This window comes from Sciurus vulgaris (assembly GCF_902686455.1).
Source record: "Sciurus vulgaris genome assembly, chromosome: 2".
In the NCBI taxonomy this organism is placed as follows: Eukaryota; Metazoa; Chordata; class Mammalia; order Rodentia; family Sciuridae; genus Sciurus; species Sciurus vulgaris.
Genome location: NC_136462.1, coordinates 97,768,109 through 97,786,556, shown reverse-complemented (window position 1 = coordinate 97,786,556; position 18,448 = coordinate 97,768,109). Strand labels below are relative to the sequence as shown.

At 40.0% G+C, this 18,448-nt stretch overlaps 1 protein-coding gene across 5 annotated transcripts in view; it reads right to left on the bottom strand.

Moving 5' to 3' along the window:
* The window catches only part of GALK2 (galactokinase 2), a 136,677-nt gene that overhangs the window by 51,777 nt on the left and 66,452 nt on the right, over window positions 1-18,448 (bottom strand). For all 5 annotated transcript variants that reach the window (XM_079129951.1, XM_079129949.1, XM_079129952.1 and 2 more), the window contains 2 exons: window positions 6,399-6,497; window positions 4,808-4,960 (listed from right to left, as the gene is read on the bottom strand). In XM_079129951.1, coding sequence (XP_078986077.1) covers window positions 4,808-4,960; window positions 6,399-6,497 — 252 coding nt within the window. The remainder of the gene's footprint in view (window positions 1-4,807; window positions 4,961-6,398; window positions 6,498-18,448) is intronic.

Genomic DNA, 18,448 nt, shown 5'->3' with positions numbered 1-18,448 from the left:
GAAATGATCTTTTGCTTCCTGTATTTGCTCTTTTAACTGTCGATTGGTGCGATCAATCAATGCTTGCATTTGCTCTTTCATCTCATCATTCAATGCTTGCATTTGCTCTTTCATCTCCTCGTTTGCTTCTCTGATCATTTTAATTATGTACATTCTGAACTCCTTTTCTGTCATTTCTTCTGCCATGCTGTCATTGGGTTTTATTGATGTAACATCTAGATTTGTTTGCAGCATTTTCTTTCCTTGTTTTCTCATGTTGTTCAGATATCAGTGGACCGCTGAGATATTGCAGATTTCCTCTGTTGATTTACAATGACCCTGAAGATTTCTATATATATCCCCTCTTAGCCTTCAGTAGGCTGAAGTCTTGGAGGAGGTTGATAATGCGGTGCTCCACAAGGAAGCTGCCTCTCTAGGAGTGGTGGCCTTCAGGTGGGGTATATTCCCTGCTAGTGGGCAGAGGTGCCTCCACTTGTTGACCAATGGTCATCCAAAGGGGACCTAGGCTGTGGGCTGAGGCAAGGCCTGTTTGGGCCTGAGCCTGTGGTTTTACCGTCCTTGTGGGAAACCTCACCCAGCAGGGAAGACTCACCCGGTGGGGAGGTCTCGCTGGTCAGTTTCCTCCTAGAGGTTCCCCTCAATTTACATCTACTGCCTGGGCTGGGCTGCCTTCCTCTGCAAAGTTTCCAGGGGCCCGGCCCTACCTCCTGGGCCTGGGAGCCTCACCCTTCGCAGATGAATCTCCTTAGGCTGCCCCTCCTCAGAGAATTTGCCCATAGGCCTGGAACCTTCGCTCCGCCCTAAGCCTGTCTCTGTGCGGCTCTTCCACCCAGAAGCCTCCTAGATCCTGGGACCCTGTTCTGCACCTAATCGCCTGGCTGCGTGGCCCCTCCTCTGAGCAGCCACCTGTGGCCCCGGACAATCGCTCTGAGTCCCAGAGACCCGCCACAGGCCTCTTCCTCCAGACAGCCGCCCAGTATGCCGGTGCGGTCACTAGGAGTCCAAGAAACTCACTTCGTGCCTCCTCCTCCCACCAACCACCCGTAGCCTGGGGCAATCAATCACTCCGAGTCGAAGTGACCCTGCCCGTTCCTCCTCCTTCTCCAGATAACCCCCCGGGTGTTCAGGAGCAGTCCCTCTGAGTGGCTCTGAATCCACGTGACCCGCTGCACGGGTCCTCTGGGCCACCGCCCGGAGCTCTGGTGTGGTCCCTCAAGACCAAGCGTCCCACCACGCTTCTCCTCCAGGCAGCCCCCCTGTGTTCAGGAGCTGTCACTTTAAGACCAAATAACTCACCACTCGCCTTCTCCTCTGAGCAGCCGCCTGGAGCGCTAATGCAGTCACTGCGAGTCCAAAGGACCCGCCGCGCTCCTTCTCCTCCTTCTCCTACTCCTCCGGGCAGGCCCCGGGGTTCAGAAGTGGTCAGGGTCCAAACAGCTCGCCACGCAGCCCCTTCTCTGGCAACCGCCTGTAGTTCCCGTATAGTCGCCCGAATCCAAGCGGCTGCTCCTCTTCCTCCTCGTCCTCAGGGCAGGCCCCGGGGTTCAGAAGCGTCGTTCTGATTCCAAACAGCTCGCCGCGCGGCTTCTCCTCTGGCAACCGCCTGCAGCTCTGGCGCAGTCTCTCCGAATCCAAGTGGCCACGCTCCTCTCCTCCTCCTCAGGGCAGGCCCCGGTGTCCTGAGTCCACACAGTTCTCCCCGCCTCTCCTCCCCCGGGCAGCCGCCGGAGCCCCAGTGGCTGCTCCGAGTCCCAGCGCTGTGCCGACCGGCCTCCTCTATGGCGCTCCAGCGGGGGGAGGGGCGTCTTGCCGGCAGTTCTACTTCACAAAGTTTCCTGCGTTCCGGGACCCCCGTCCCATCCGGGATGCCCCCCCAGGGGGTGAGAGTCACCCGGCTACTTTGAGTTGGTCCCAAGCGTCTCAATATCTCCTCTCTTGAATCCTGAGTTCTGGAGCAACACGTAATGCAGCCACCCTCTAGGCCGCCATCTTGAAAACCCGTGATTTCCTTTTTCTAGTAAACTTTCAAGAGACATTTCCCCCATATCACAATTTTATTCCTCATTTTCTTCTTGCTTCTTTGGACTACAGTAGTGATAACATGAACCTTTTTAAACATCACCTTTGGCTCTGGTAGAGGATATCTAATTTCGTGATAGAACTTTTAAAATAATATTGTGTATGTCTGAGGTCTCCTTAGGAAGACAACTCTTACTCATCAACCTCAAGATAAAAAGTCAACAAGAGTAAACCTCAAACAAATAAGACTAATTTCTTCCATCTCCCTAAAAAGGAAGAATGTCCTAAGGGAGAAAAAGTTCATTGACCCCTTGATATTAAAAATCTTATCATACTCCTTCTGCATATATATACTGATCAGATGCTATGAATAGACCAATGTTAAAACATTTTTCTACATAGTCTTTAGAAATTATCCTAATAAACTTCAAAGATAAAACACTTAAATCTTGATTTGTTTAGAAACAAGGTATTAACACTAAAAAAAAAAAAACTTTTATTTTTCTGGCTTATTATATCTCTTCTCTTCCCAACTTCACAACCTTGTAAGGTAGGAATAAGAAGAGAAGTGTGAAGTAGGTCACCTTATACATCCACACAGGATCACAGGATCTAGGTCAGTGCTGGGCACACAAAAGGCACTTATAAAAGAAAAATTTTGAAACAGAGTGAAATAAGTGGGACAGAGCAGGTAAAATAGGAAGTAGTCATTCATTTATTCAGCAAATGTTTATCCTGTACCTATTTCAGCTTAAGCGCCACTTTGAACATTAGAGATATAGGAGTTAACAACATGGATACTGATTCAGTTCTCAGGCAAAATCAAATCTGAAAAATGAGACATACATTAAAAAAATAATTGTGATATGTACCATAAATGACATGCAAAATATAAAGGAACCTTACCTTAGTCTAGGACTAAGAAAGTCAAGGAAATTTTCCTTCAGGAGCATTTAAACTGAGACTTCAGAGAGGATTGAGAGAAGAGTATCCTGGATGGGTGCAAAGTCCCTGAGCTGAGAATGAACCTCATGACTGGAATATAATGAAAGTAGGAGATACAAGGAGATGAAGAAGATGAGGTATACAGAACTCAGGCATTTTAGCTTTCCAGTCATCAACAAGGACTTTTTATCTTATTCCAATGAAATGGTAAGCTTCTGAAAGGTGGTAAGCAAGGAAACTGCCAAATCAGATACAATTTTCTAAATCATCATTCTCACTGTTATTCTTGGGAGGTCTTTACTTATTTATTTATTTATTTATTTATTTATTTATTTATTTATTTATTTATTTATTTATATGTGGTGCTGAGAATTGAACCCAGTGCCTCACACATGCCAGGCCAAGCGCTCTACCACTGAGCCACAACCCCAGCCCTCTCACCGTTACGTGAAGAATGAATGGGAAAGAGACAAGCATGGATTTAATAAATAGTGAAAAGTCTAATGCCATAAGTAACGAATAGGGCAAATGATAGAAGAAAAGGTTTGTGAGAGAAAGATGGAGATCGGTTTGAACATTCTCAGTACAGATATTAAATAAAGTGTTCAATATACAGGTTTGGAGCTCACCCAAGAAAGCCTGTATCAAAGATGTTCACTGGGAATTCATCAGCATAGAGATGGAAGTTGAAACTCTGAAAGGGCGTGAGATTATTTGGAGGAAAGACCAAAAGAAATAAGAAAGAAAAGGCAAAGTCCCTGAAGAACTCTAAATAGAGAAAGGCATGTAGATATTACAGCAAGAAGACAAAGCCTGTGTGACCACATCTGTTTACAACAGAAAACAGAATAAGATCACTTTCAGAACTAGTCAGGCTGGGGTGGGGAATGAGAGTTCAAGAGGAGTGAAGAAGGTATGAAATTGTTACTATAGACAGAATAGGACCTGGTAAAGGTTGGTGATCATTAGTCTTAGGTAATATCCATCAGCTCAGAAGGATAGAAATCAAAGGAAGAGTAGAAAAAAACACAGCTTCTGACTCATGATCCATTCTTTAGCCTCCAGCCTCAGGTTTCTCCACCTTTCTATTCATATTACATGCCACTGTGGATTCTCCATAATGTTTAATTCCCGTGTCCCTTTAAAGAGGACTAGATTACTTACTACCTGATCACATAGTAAACATTGCCTATTGGCTATCCCCCTAACTTTAAATCCCTACTTTATTCTCTACTCTCTCTAACACTATGTCCTGGATGAACTCTTGTTTATCATCTTCATACTGCTATGTGTACAACAGCTACTCAATGAACACTTCATAAATAGATTTAAGGTTTGACTGGCAAGGATCTTCTAAACTATGAAACTGAGAACTGCCAAAACTCCCTTCTGGTTTGTATTTCCCTGATACACATGAGGAACTCTTCCTTCTAGTCACAGGAAATTTGCACCAAGTCTGTATTTCTGGAGTTCCCAGTACAGAAATGGTGCATCTGAGAGGACCAGGAAGGGTGAAGCTGCCCAGATTTCTTTTGAGGAAACAAGACCAGGTGTTGTCACTTCCATTCAATGCACAACTGTCTTTCTCCACCTATAGATTCAACTCAGTGCCACCCCAGAAGATTTCACTATGAAGTTTATATAACTTCCAAAGAGCTAGAGGGCAGAGGGCACACCTATGGCTTATCCATTTCCTAAGTCTGCAGTCCAGTTGCTCTGTATCCAAACATCTTCAGTTAGAATGTTGCCCTAAAATGTGTGAAAAGCCTACCAACTAAGAGGGAATAAGCAGAAAAAGAAAGAAAAGCCTACGAAGAGTTTCACTAGTTTTCCATGTTCATACCTTTGCGGCCAGTCGACACTCCATCACTCTGGTATTGAAATGGGAAGTTGCTGCCTTATTCATTTCCACACAACTGTTGGCAATCACAAATACTGCTCCACTTGGGAGTTTCACATCAGTTGCCCTCAGAGGACTAAATTCTATCAACTTGGCCTATTGGAAGAAAAATGACAGATGAGATATAATTGATTAGGATTCAGAAAATGCTTAAACATTTATGTATTTATTTATTCTAGCAAAGTCTTCTCTCAAAATACATTCATTTAAATAGCATGTGTTGGCATCCAGTCACTGTACCAAGCACTGGAGATAAAACAGTGAACAAGACAGATAGTGTCCCTCCCCTCACAGAGCCTACAATATAGTAGGAAAGACTACAAATACATTTCCAAGTTGTGTTACAGTGGTGGCAAAGCACAGGATACCATACACTTAGTTGAAGCACCTGATCAGATACATCCTAGTGAAACTCCTTTAAAAAAGGAAAATCTAAACTGAGAAGTAAAAGATGAGAAAGAGTAGGGCAGAAAGAGATTTCTTTCCTCAAATGGGACGTCAAGAAGAAGAAAAAGTTTATGCAAGTCCAGAGGCAACAAACAATGTAGGGTGTTAACAGAGTTTTGAATATTGAAAGTTAGCTGGAATTTAGAGTTGGAGGAGTGAGAGGTGGTGAGAAGTTACAATGAAGGGGTAAAGTAGGGGTCAGAGGATGAAGTATTTTGCCAAAGTCCAAAGAATCTGGACTTTGTTCAGATTCTATACCTGATTTACATTAACATCAGTACTCTTGTCATCGTGTCTCTTGTCATGTCTCATCCAAAACACCTAGAGTATTTTTTTAGCATTAAGCCAAATTTCCTCATGCCTCATGTCTTTGGCTTAGGAAAATCAACAACAAATATTCTTAACAAGAAGGAATCCAGGTGTTCTCTTGGAAGATAGCCAAGCCTGTAGGAATGTGACGAAAAACTAAGAAAATATCTTAAAGAAATGTCTGCTTCTATTTTGGAAATGGGCAGTTTATGGGTAACAACCAAAACCTCTGTCTTGCCTAAAGGAGTTGATGGCCAAGGGGAAGTAATATCCAGTGAAGGAATTCATTCCTGGCTTACCGTCAGCATTCTTTTTCCCACCACTGAAACCCCAAAAATGTTGACAGAGAAAAATGATACCAAAGAGTAAATTATAAAAAGAGGAGTTGTGAATACATGTGGTAAGAAAACTAACATTTGGGTTTAAAGCCAACATGAGACTATGAAAATGCCATGAATTGAAGTGATTTAGGACAGGAGCAGGAAAGGAGGTCTCAGTAAGTAGGAGTTGGGAAACTTCATCTTAAGAATGAAGACACGGGTTGGGGAAAAACCCACAGGAGAAAAATAGACTTGAGATATGATTCTGGAGGAGACAGAGGCTATCAACATGAAACGGAGTAAATTAACCAGTGATACAAAGCAGTTGGGAAAGAACATTCTATAATATAGCCTAACAGAAAACGTTGCTCATAACTAAGCATGCTGGGAAGTTCAAGGCCTTCTTCTCCTACGGATTTTTCCCTGTTGATATTTCCAAATAATTCAATGACACCTACAGTTCCTTCTTCTGCAAGAAATGATATGGACTGGTCCATGCCTCCTCCTTCAGTTCCAATATAACGCTCACTCTTGGCACAGATTTCTGCAAGCTCCACCTGGAAAAGTAAAAAACTGATTTAAACTGTAAGTCTAGTAATATCCCTTTCTCTCCATTTTTTATTCCAGACATGGCATATCGGTTTGAATTTCAGTGCCAACTCTGATCAATTAATAGCAGCTGCCTGGAGCAATGTGTTAACAAGAGCTCCAGAGTACCATTGAGTCCAATATGAAAACATATCAACATCATTTACCAACTGTGCTATGGATATGGAATGAAATATTGACTGTGTATGTTGTTCTTACTCTCTCTAAAAGATTCAGTTTCTCCCATCTTTCTCTTTACTCCATATCTCTCTAGACTGGTATTACTGAAAATCTCACATTCATTTATGCCTCAGCTTTCTTTGTCTCCCAACAGTGAACTATTCCAGTCTTGCCAAAGTCAAAGTGGGACTAAATGGGTCCCTAGTTGCTAGTATAAAAGTAATGCCATTTCTTTGACATCTCCATTAAATGTAAGAATATAACTTCCAAACAAGATGAAGAGGTCCTATAGACGAACATAGTTCTAATCTAAACTGAAATCTCAAAATATCTATTTAAGAATTTTCAATGGCTTCCTACTGATCAATTAGTAAGTCTGAACTCCTCAACCTAGCATTTCAAAGCCTTCCAAACTCTGGAACCAATCTGCATATGAAAGTGTATTATCTACCCTTCTTTTCCCATTAGCTATGTCTCTTGGATCACTCACATATTTATATAACCTAGTATCACTTCCCATCCTCTTCTTTATAAATCCTGTTTCTCCTCAATATCCAGCTATGGGCAAGTCACTGTGCTGGCTGCTCAAGTCTTCTTCCAAAATGGAGTCTTCCTGAAATATTATTTGCACGATGGTGTCTACTTTCTATGAACTCCTACAACACTCATAATCACTAAAATCTATTTACTCACATTACTACTCATTCATTCACCCTTTTAATACTTGATCCAGTCCTTTATTTCTCATGTATGAATTGCAAGATGTTTATGGTGACCATCCTGAAACACTAACAGTGCAGTGCTTGCCTGCTTGCTTGCCAACATCTTAATGCTCATACCTCTCAGTCTGGTCTTTAATGACTTAACCACTGCTCATTTCTCCAGCTCACTCTCCCACCACGATTCCCCATAACCCTAAGCTCCAGCTACGAGAAATACTGAACAAATGCTCTTCTTTCTCACCACCAGGCTCTCTCACTGCTCAGTGTCTTTTCAAGTATGATTTTTTGTCCTCCTCATTCAATCCTCCTCTATCCCCCAATCAGCTACTCAAACATCATCTCCCTCAGGAACCGACACCACTACCCACATTTATACATACCACATAACTCTTCTTCTTTACCCCCTATTTATAACTCTATCATCATTTTTTAACTACTCTTTAAATGTGGGTTTATTTATCTCTATCTACCAGGCTATGAAAGCCCATATGAAAACACCTATTCCAGAGTGCTCTAGACTGGATCACAGTATTTATTATCATTCTTTAATTGTGTCACTTTTCTATTACATCTGCTTTCCCCAGAAAATTCTGAGTCTTGTGAAAGAGAAAGTACCCTTTTGTATCACCTACTTCACACAAGGCCAAGCATGTAGCAAATACTCAGCAAACACCTGCTACCGAAATTTTCTGAGAATAGCTACCCAAACATCATCTGACAGATTCCACAAGTGTCATAGTTCTTGCTGGTCATGTGGATTCACTAACATTAACTCTGTCTTGTGACATGAAGTAAACTTGGAATTTTGACGTAAGGGGCATTGCACATGGCCTGCTGACCCACAGAGCCAGTGACCTGTCCATAAAGAACAAATTCAAAATAAATTAGTAACCTAAATGTCAAAACTTGGATTTAAAATATAGAGAAAACATATCCAGATGAAGCAGTGTATGCAGCATTCAGTGAGGTCTGGGTACCCACCTAACTGTGACCCCGAGCCAGTATGAAAAGTCACCTCCTTCTGAGCATGGTGCATGCCTGTAATTCCAGCAACTAGGGAGGCTGAGGCAGGAGGATTCCTAGTTCAAGGCCAGCCTCAGCAACTTAGCAAACTTAGCAAGGCCCTAAGCAACTTAGGAAAACCCTGTCTCAAAATAAAAAAAATAAAAAGGTCTGGGGATGTGGCTCAGTGATTAAGTGCCGCTAAGTTCAAACCCTGGTACCAAAAAAAAAAAAAAAAAATGTCATCTCCTGCTCAACAGTAATAATAGCCATATTTACTGAGTATCAGGTGTGTGTCAAGTATGCTAACCGTCTCCTTTAAACCTCCAAACAATATTCTGCTTCTCACCACTATACAGACAAGGATAGTTTAGAGACACATAATGGACACAGAGGAGCTAGGATCTGAATTTCATCTGTATGACTCTAAAGCCTGTGTTCTTTTAACACTGAACTTCAATTACTTTCCCCCAAAATGGAGATAATATAAACCATTTTTTCACTATTTCAAAAGGATATGAAACAACATATGAGAGCCACCAAAATTTAAATATTCTTCCTCTTTAAGAGGAAAGAAACTAGAGCATTTCATTACTTTTTTTAAAAAAATCTCTTGATGTATGGCAAAAATTAAATGCTTTAATAGAAATAACATGTTAATTTCTCAAAACGATTTATCTGGGCAGAATTCAGAGGGCAATCAGGGGATTTCCCTGCACCTTACTTTTAACTCTTCTGCTAAATTCTAACAAATCAATCCCATAACTGGAAAGACAATATTCAACAGGCATAAATGGGGAGAACACAAAGAAAATGAAGATAAAGAAGTTAAAAGATGGAAGACAGGATGAACTCAATTATAGCCCCCCCCAGAATGTGTAAGGAATTTAGATGTAAAATCGGTGCCAGAAATCTCCCAATCTCAGTTCAAACTCTAACTCTCCTGTTTACGAGCTGTGTAACCTTAGATTGCTCCACTTTTTTGAGCTTCCATTTTTTTGTATATTTTACCAATAATAATAATATTAATTATAATAAGACTTGTTGAGCACTACTATATGCTAGGTACTATTTCATTTGCATTGCCTGAATTATTTACCTCTCATACAACCATATAAAATAGGTATCCATTTTACAGATAAGGAAACCAGATAGGTTAGTGTGGGTAGGTAGTGTCAGTTAATACTGACACTAGGCTAGAAATTACAAAAGCTAGAATTCAAATTCAAATTATCTAACTCCAGGACTCATACTCTTAATCTTTATGCTATACTACCTGCCATTTGTAATATGGAGAAAAAGATCCACCTCACCAGTCATGGAATTATTTTGATAATTCAAAGAATTAAATAAACAACTTCAAATAAGAGTAACTCATGGTGCTCTAAAGCACTATTCAATTGTTAACATTATTATTTTTACAAATGTAAAAGGAATCATTTGATTTAGGCAAGAAAGTAGTTAAATCTCAAACCAAATGTAAACTACATGGAATACAGATCCATTTTTTAAGTGTTTAAGGAAAAATAGAATTTAAAAGATTCTGGATGCCCCTAAAAAAGTCAATTCAATGATAGGGAATAATGAAACCTGAGGTAAACAGAAAAAATTGTGTCCTCCTTAAAGCATTTTGGTTCAACTGAGGCAAATATCTAAAATACCTTAGTCCCACTAAGCGAAACATGCCCATAGTAAGAAAATTCAACTACAGGGTCATCGGCTGACTTTCCCAGTGCCCTGACCCTTCAACCCAGTATTAAAGCAGAAAGGTCAAATCCTAAATGGTCAAGAGATGTGAAGAAACTAGAAACATTTTTTTTAATCTCAAATTCTATTTAAGGAAAACACTTGCTCACTTTGGACAGTAGTCAACAATTGGTTAGACCCAGAGCCTAAGCCAAGAGAGGGTATGACCTGAACTCAAAGAATCATTAATGGAGGGACCTTAACAACACTATGTTGTAAATGGAAGCAGAGAATGCCTGTCATTCCGGATGATGTGAAGGAGGCATGTGAGCTTAACCACGCCTTTGCAGTCTTTTGGGACACTAGAAATAGAACCATAAAATATCCTCCAGGAATTATACTCAGAGTGACTTGCAAAGGCACTAAATCGATACTCCACACTGAACTTATATTGTGCAAAATCTTCACAGGATTAAGAAGGAGCTGTCAAAACACATTAATGAAGTGTATGCAAAATAAGTCTAAGGGAAGCTAACCACAGAGAAACCTGAAATGAATTCAGGGACCCAATTATGTTTGGCAAAAGACACAGTCATCTTTGCACCTGATAGCTGAGGAATCCTGAGACTTTTCCACTTCTTCCCACCTCCCAAACATGCACAACCTGAAAACCCTCAAGCAGGACTAGCATAGCTCTAACCAGAGGGCTTCCTTCCCCTTTCCACCAACCTATTTTTTTTTTTTTTTTTTTTTTTTTTTGGTTTGGCTCTTATACTGATCACCTCAAGAACCTCAAGGACCTCCAAACCAGTCACTGTAGTATTTGACTCTCTATCCTTCCTTCGAAATGCTAATTTCTGAGAATCATCAGGGAAGAAATGTGACTGCCTGAGAAATCACCAACATTTGTGCCCAGTAAGTAGTATCTGTTTTGACTTTTGCCCTCTGGACAATTATGAGAAACCTTTCGTTGTTCACAGATGTCACTTAGAACTACTGAAGATGGTTAATAGGGCCAGTTTAGTCCTTTGAGTGATATTATGGTTTAGATATGAAGTGCCCCCCAAAACTCATTTGTAAAACAATGCAAGAATTTTCAGAGGTGAAACGAGTGGATCATGAGAGCCTTAACCTAATCAGTGGATTAACCCACTGATGTGGATTAACTGGGTGGTAACTATAGGCAGGTAAGGTATGGCTGGAAGAGATAGGGAGTGTGCTTTTGGGGTTTATATTTTGTATATAGTCAGCAGAACTCTTTTTCTGCTTCCTGCCTGTCATGTCTTGAGCTGCTTTCCCTCACCACACCCTTCTACATGATGTTCTGCCTCATTTCTGGTCCAAAGCAATAGTGTTGACCATCTATGGACTGAGACCTCTGAGACTGTGAAGCCCAAATAAACTTTTGGTCACAGTGACAAAAAAGCTGACTAAAACAAATGGTTTTCTCAAAGCAGCCTGGGAAGGAACTAAAAGTCATGTGGGCTCCCTAAATAAACAGCTTACCCATTTGCTGGTCTGAGAGACTCTGGGTAAAAGGGGAAATAACAAGGTTAGATTTAATAGTCACTGAGAAGGGCCAAAGATTCATGAATATTTTGCCTGGCTAAACCTGGATATTTATACAAACAATAATAATTTTAAACAACTCAAGATAATACAATGAACTCAACTTTGTTTAGCAGTTCTGCTAATAAGATTGTCAAAAATAGAATTACATAGAAAGGAACATTAATCTCTTTGAGTTAGTTAACCAAGCCTATGAGAAGCCTAACTATTTAGAACAGAACCTTAATCAAGACAGAATCTGCTAATGTCACTTAAGATTGAAAAGTTCCCAATAAGTAATGTAGGAAATAAAAAAGGAGTTCAAACATTAAAACAATCAAAACTGGGAAGAAACAGTGAGAAAGTTCTCAAAAGTAAATCTGAAAAATCTGCTAAAACCTGGAATCACTGGAGTACTTATTAAGCACTCATGAGTGATGATATCACAAAAGAACAGAAGTGGACACTTTCTGTAACAGGATTTAATGAACCTGGAAAAGGCAGTAGTTGCAACATGTGGCTCTAAAACTCTCTGAGATACTCAGTGAGGGCAAATAGTCTTTGATTTCCTCCAAACCCTAAAGACACAGAGGGACGCCACTTCTCTAACCTACTGAACTGCAACTGAAGTTGTTAACGATCCACATTCTGAAATGGGGCCTTCGCCAAGGCAAGACACAGCATTTTATAGTAACTAATTTGGGATTCTTGTCCATGGAGATCCTGAGAAAATACCTATGACAGGCTTCTTCTAGACTTCAACCATCCCTGCCTGTACTACATGAAAAGGAACCTTCTTGGTAGATAGATGTTAATGTACAACCTTTGATATTTCTACAAATGATGATCCTGGATAGGCAAGGGTGTGTGACAAAATTATTAAAATATTAATATGAATCTAATAGGCAAAATGAGATGCAAAGGAAAGCAAGAGTATAGTACATTTTTTGTTCCTCCAAATATGATCTTGAGATGAAGTGTCAGTGTCTGCTGGGAACTGTTTAGAAGTACACAATCTCAGTCCCCTCCCCAGACCTGCTGAATCAGAATCTATAATTTAACAAAATCCCCAAGTGATTTGTACTCACAATGAATTAAAAAACACTCCCTTAAATGATTTCTTGCACTGTGAGTCTTTCTTGATAAACTGAACAGAGAGGAAAGAATCATGAAAAAAGAGAGGAAAGCTAACAAATGACAAATATTTTCCAAGGGCAGACACTATAGAGGGTATTTTCTATATGCTATCTCATTTAATTTCCAAAATAACCCTGAAATGTCAGAACTATTGCTATTTCATAGAGAAGGAAATTGAAGCTCAAAAAAGTCAATAAACTAACCTAAGGTAAGACTCAATTCCAGATAGGGCTGACTCCAAAGTCTACCAGGCTACTTTATCACTCTGCTTCATAGACTTCTACTTTATCACTCTGCTTCAGAGACTATGCCCAGACACCAGGCTCTAGTGAGCTGATGGTACATAATTTTGGCATACTCACATGTAACTACCTTTCATTAGAATGAAACGAAATTGATCATGAGCCCTAAAATACAGACATTTTTGAGTTATTACAATTTCACTTTGTTTTCTCCTTGGGTTAAAAGAAAATCACCTCACTGGATTGTTTGAGGCATGGAGGACTTTCCCATTATCCATACCCAAACACAATCTCAAACAAGTCATTCCCAAAGAGCCCAATGTTTTCCATTGTCCCACATCCCACAGTGATCTCAATATGAGGTTGATATGTTGTTGTGATTTCAGTGGCCTGGAAGTGACAGCAGTTTATATGTTGACCTAGACTCCATTCTAAGCATTTTTCATGGACCAACTCCTTCAAATCCATGAGAGAACTTTCTATTACTAAATGGATTCTATAATGAAGAAACTGAGGCAAAGAGAGGTCAAGTAAGCTGCCCAAGATCATTCATTAGTAAGAGGCAGGGCCAGGACTTGAACTCAGATTCTTGGTTCTATGCTTCCAAGTACAATACTAGAACTTATTCCTAAGAGGAGAGAGGTTTTGGGGGTAGGCCAGGAACCCCAAAATTGGAACCCAAAAAAGCTTCCTTCCTTATTTATCTCTCACTAGTACAGCTAATTTATTCCCTTTCATTGTTGGAATTCTAAAAGAAAAAAAAAAAAAAGGTGGGAAGTGGGGAGGCAGCAAATACACAACAGGGGCAACTATTATTGGGAAGAGGGGAGGGAGAAATGCCAAGAAAAAAAAGTTGTTGTGGGAAGACAGCAGGAGGCAGATGCCTGGCCAGACTGATGGAATCAGACAAGAATATGACTCAAGTCACTGCAACTAAATACGAATGGGGCCTCTAACGCCTGTGGTAAAGGCTGGTGTCGCTTCCTTGGCTGGTAGATTGCTTATTTTGGCTCTGACCTTCCAAAAACGCTAAATAATGATGATAACAGTAGATGGGTGGCAGGCCTACAATCTCTGTGGTTTGGCAAATGTGTCTTGGAACTGCATGTCCCTTCCCATGGGACCCTCCCACTTTCAAGGGAGCGCTCTTCATACTGTGCTTTGAACAGCACAGTTCCGTCTCACCCTTGAAAATCAAGCTGCAGCAATTCTGATAGTAAACCAATCTGGACCCTATGGGACAAGGCAAAGAACAGAGGGGACATTCAATAATCGATTATTGTTTTTCCTCCAGCATAAGAATTATTATTAGAAATAACACCTAATAATTTTCCTAATAGGGATCTAATAAAATAGACACAACCAAAGAGAAAAAATAACTACTGTGAATCATCATTTGAATCAGTCAAATACAAAATGTAGTTCTCACATTCACCTAAGGATTCTATGTAAGTAGCAGTCAAATTATAGAATTTGACACAAAGAGGGAAAACTCTTTAAAGAAAAGGCAAGGTTGTTCAAAGATTGTTACTCAGAATAGATTTTACTGATTTATGCTCAGATGTTATACCAAAAATATCTACCAAATGTCATCATAAGAAATAGTTGTGTGAATACAACTTTTGCTTTTTTTTTTTTCGGATTGTTACAGAAGTCGTTTTCATTATTAATAAGGTTTTAATATGGCTTGTCCCTACCAAAACTCATATTGAAGCTTGGTTCCCAATGGAAAGGTATTGAGAAGTGCTAGGGACTTTGAGAGACATCTGGAATCATGAGGGATATACTCTTATGAGTAGATTTTCTTATGGGAATGGGTTATATATCACAGGAATTTGGTCCCCATTGTGATGCCATCCACCAAGATTTGATACAGCATGAGGCTCATACCAGATACAGCTAGCCAATCTTGAACTTCCCTGCCTCCAGAACTGTTAGCTAAATAAACCTCTTTTCTTTATAGATTACTCAGTCTTGGGCACTCTGTTATTGCAATAGAAAACATACTAAGACAATTGTGTTTTGTATGCTCTAAAAAATTCATTTAAGAATGCCTTTTAAAATTTAGCACACCTGGGGTTAGAATTGTGGCTCAGTGGTAGAGTGCTTGCCTAGTATGTGTAAGGCACTGGGTTGAATTCTCAGCATCATATACAAATAAATAAATAAAGGTTCATCAACAACTAAAAAAAATTTTTTTTTAAATTTAGCACACCTAAACATATTGCCTCTTCTGAAGAATCTGAATGATTCCCCCAACTTTGCATTTTCCCTTTTCACCTTGTCTTCTAGAAATCTTAGTAAATAGTATTAAACAGAACAATTACATCAAGTAATTAACAGAGTGTCTGTATTACTCTTTCTTTTGCCCTGGCTTACTACTTCTAATTTATTGACCTTATTGAATATACATTCTCTATCATACAATCTTGGACTTTTGTTAAGGTAAACAAATAGGCAGTTGGCAATAGTAAGAGAAAAAAGTGAGACAAAACAGGCATAAAGTGAAATAGTTGTTAAGAGATGCAATGATAATGTAGAATACTTTTTAACAGGGAGAATAAGAATGGTGAAGAGAGTTGGTAACCATATTTCATAAGAAACAGTGAATGTGTGACCTAAAAAAGAATAAAAGGAGCCAGAAGAGGTTCCCTCAAACTCTGAAGGATCAATATCAAAAGAAGAAAAAAAAATGGGGATTTAGGTAAAAAAGGTAAATTTTGATTAAACATAAGAAAAATCTTTCCAATGACTACAGTGGTCCACAAATGAAAAGAACTAATTTGTCAAGCAGTGAGATCACTAGAATTCTCAAACAGAGGCTAGAAAATTATCTCTTGTGAATGTTGAAGAGCAGAATTCTGCTAGGTTGGGATGTGACTAGAGTAAATATGCATACAGGGAGAGAGTCCTGAGATCTGGGGTTCAGAACAGGGGCCTCTTAACTGCGGGGAAAACTGTACATTGCTGAGAGCCATCTATGAACCGTGTGTATGAATTGAGCCATGTTCAAGCCATAGGCAGGAAAGTTGCTGTCTTGGGAACTTCCAGGCGGAAATCCACTGGTTCAAGACCTTCCACTTCATGCTGGCACCCTGACCTGCTCACCGCTGAAGTTCAAGCATAGGTGTAGTTTGCCAAACACAATCAACTGTTTACTGCAAGACCCCTGCCACACCAGCAAACAAGCACTGAAACAAAACTCCTCCCACTGAAACCTTATCCCTGCCTTTGATGTATTCCTCCTTAAATAAAGAATTGGAACCCTTTTCAGCTGTTCAGTTCCAGTTCCTATTAGGACTGGAACACTCATCAGGTACTCCACTTTTTTAATATAATCTTTGGTTTTGTCTCTTTTATTGATTATTTCACACTTTTCATTTCCTCAGGCAGCTCACACCTCTGAGCAGGAATCTGCTCTGTCCAGGTACTGGCCACTCTGTCATAGTACATTTTCTTGCTCTCCCCCAAAATTTAAAATCTTATAAATATTGTGCTCAACTAAGGATAAAGGTGAATGTAGACATGCTAGAGACAAAAGGATCAAATTCTCTGCCCTTTATGGGCCAGGTAAGTTAAAAGAGAAATTCATGAAACAGGAAATTTTCATTTTGCCCTCTCCCCCAAAATGTGGATTATTGGGGACTCTTGTCCATGTCGTTGCCTCAGGCATACGCTGAGGTGAAGCTTCCTTCACCCTCCATGCATTCCACCAGGTCCCCCTTTCTGCACTGCACAATGTTCCCCAATGAAGGGCAGCTCCGGACACATTCATTTGGTCTTTCAGGCAGCATTTCTGTATATGTACTCAGAGCTCTACACCACACACATGGGAGGACCAAAGTGCCAAGACCCATATCCACTTTCATGAATGGGCACTCTTACTACAAGTCCCAGCCCAAGGAGAATTTAATGTAGAGGTTAAAAAGCTGTTGGAGAAAACATATCCTTTGGAAAATTGTCTCATTGCAATCTCTTACTCTAGAATTTCATTCCTTGTTGAGTACCTACATGTAGTGTAACACTCTCCAAAATATAAGCGTTATAAATACTGTATTCAGCAAGAGTTAATGTGACGAGAGAAACAATATTGCAAATGGCATTGCATAATCACTCTTGGATGTAAATATAGAAATGTGAGACAATGGTTTAACAAACTATTGATAGAAAAGCTCAAAGGAAGGGAAAATAATTTCTATGAAACAGGAATTAACCAAGATCAGAAGATGTGCCCAAATGGAGGTAATAAGACAAGGGGTTAGGCCCAGTGGTGCACTCCTGTAATCCCAGCAACTCTGGAGACTGAGGCAGGAGGCCCACAAGTTCAAGGCCAGTCTCAGCAACTTAGCAAGACTCTGTATCAAAATAAAAAATAAAAAGGACTGGGGATATAGGTCCATGGTAAAGCACCCTGAATTCAGTCCCCAGTATCAAAAACAATAATAATAATAATAATAATAATGAAAAAGAAAAGGGAAAAACTCCAAGGGGGAATTGATGATCATTTCCAGTAGACACCAGTCAGGGCAGGACCCTGCTATTCTGAGAGGTGGCTGTGGGCTCTGCTATTGGACCAAACATCACCCTGCATCAGCCACTGTCCAGATATTACCTGTGCCTCAGATTGCAGCTCTGCTAACTTTCCTTCTTCCCCTCACGATTCTTTCCTTCTACTCCTTTTGGGAAGATAAAAATTGCTTATTTCTACAGAGGAAGTTTTAATTCTATAAAGCATTCTGGAATACTTGTGTTTTATGTTAACACACGAAATAGTAACTTTTAAAAATTAATAAATTTTTGCCTGGCACCTCCTACATGGCTTTCACATCTCAACTTACTGCATAACGCCTTCCCCCAAAACTACCCCTTCCCATATGAATGGGATTCTCCCCATTTTTCTCAATGTATGTTTCCTTCATAGCATTTATCACCTTCTGTATATAAAAATTTGCATGGTTACTTAATATTGGTCTCCCCTATTAATCTAAGCTCCAGGAAGGGAGGAAGCATTCTGTTCACCTCTGTATCTCTGTACCTAATCTAGTTGTTAATAAATTAATGTTGATCTAGCCAGAGCAATTAGACAGACCAAGGAAATTAAGGGAATACGAATAGGAAAAGAAGAACTCAAACTATCCCTATTTGCGGATGATATGATTATATACTTAGAGGAACCAGGAAATTCCACCAGAAAACTGTTAGAACTCATAAGTGAATTCAGTAAAGTGGCAGGTTACAAGATCAATGCTCATAAATCCAATGCATTTTTATACATAAGTGAGGAATCCTCAGAAAGAGAAATTATGAAAACTACCCCATTCACCATAGCATCGAAAAAAATAAAATACTTGGGAATCAATCTCACAAAAGAGGTAAAAGACCTCTACAATGAGAACTACAGAA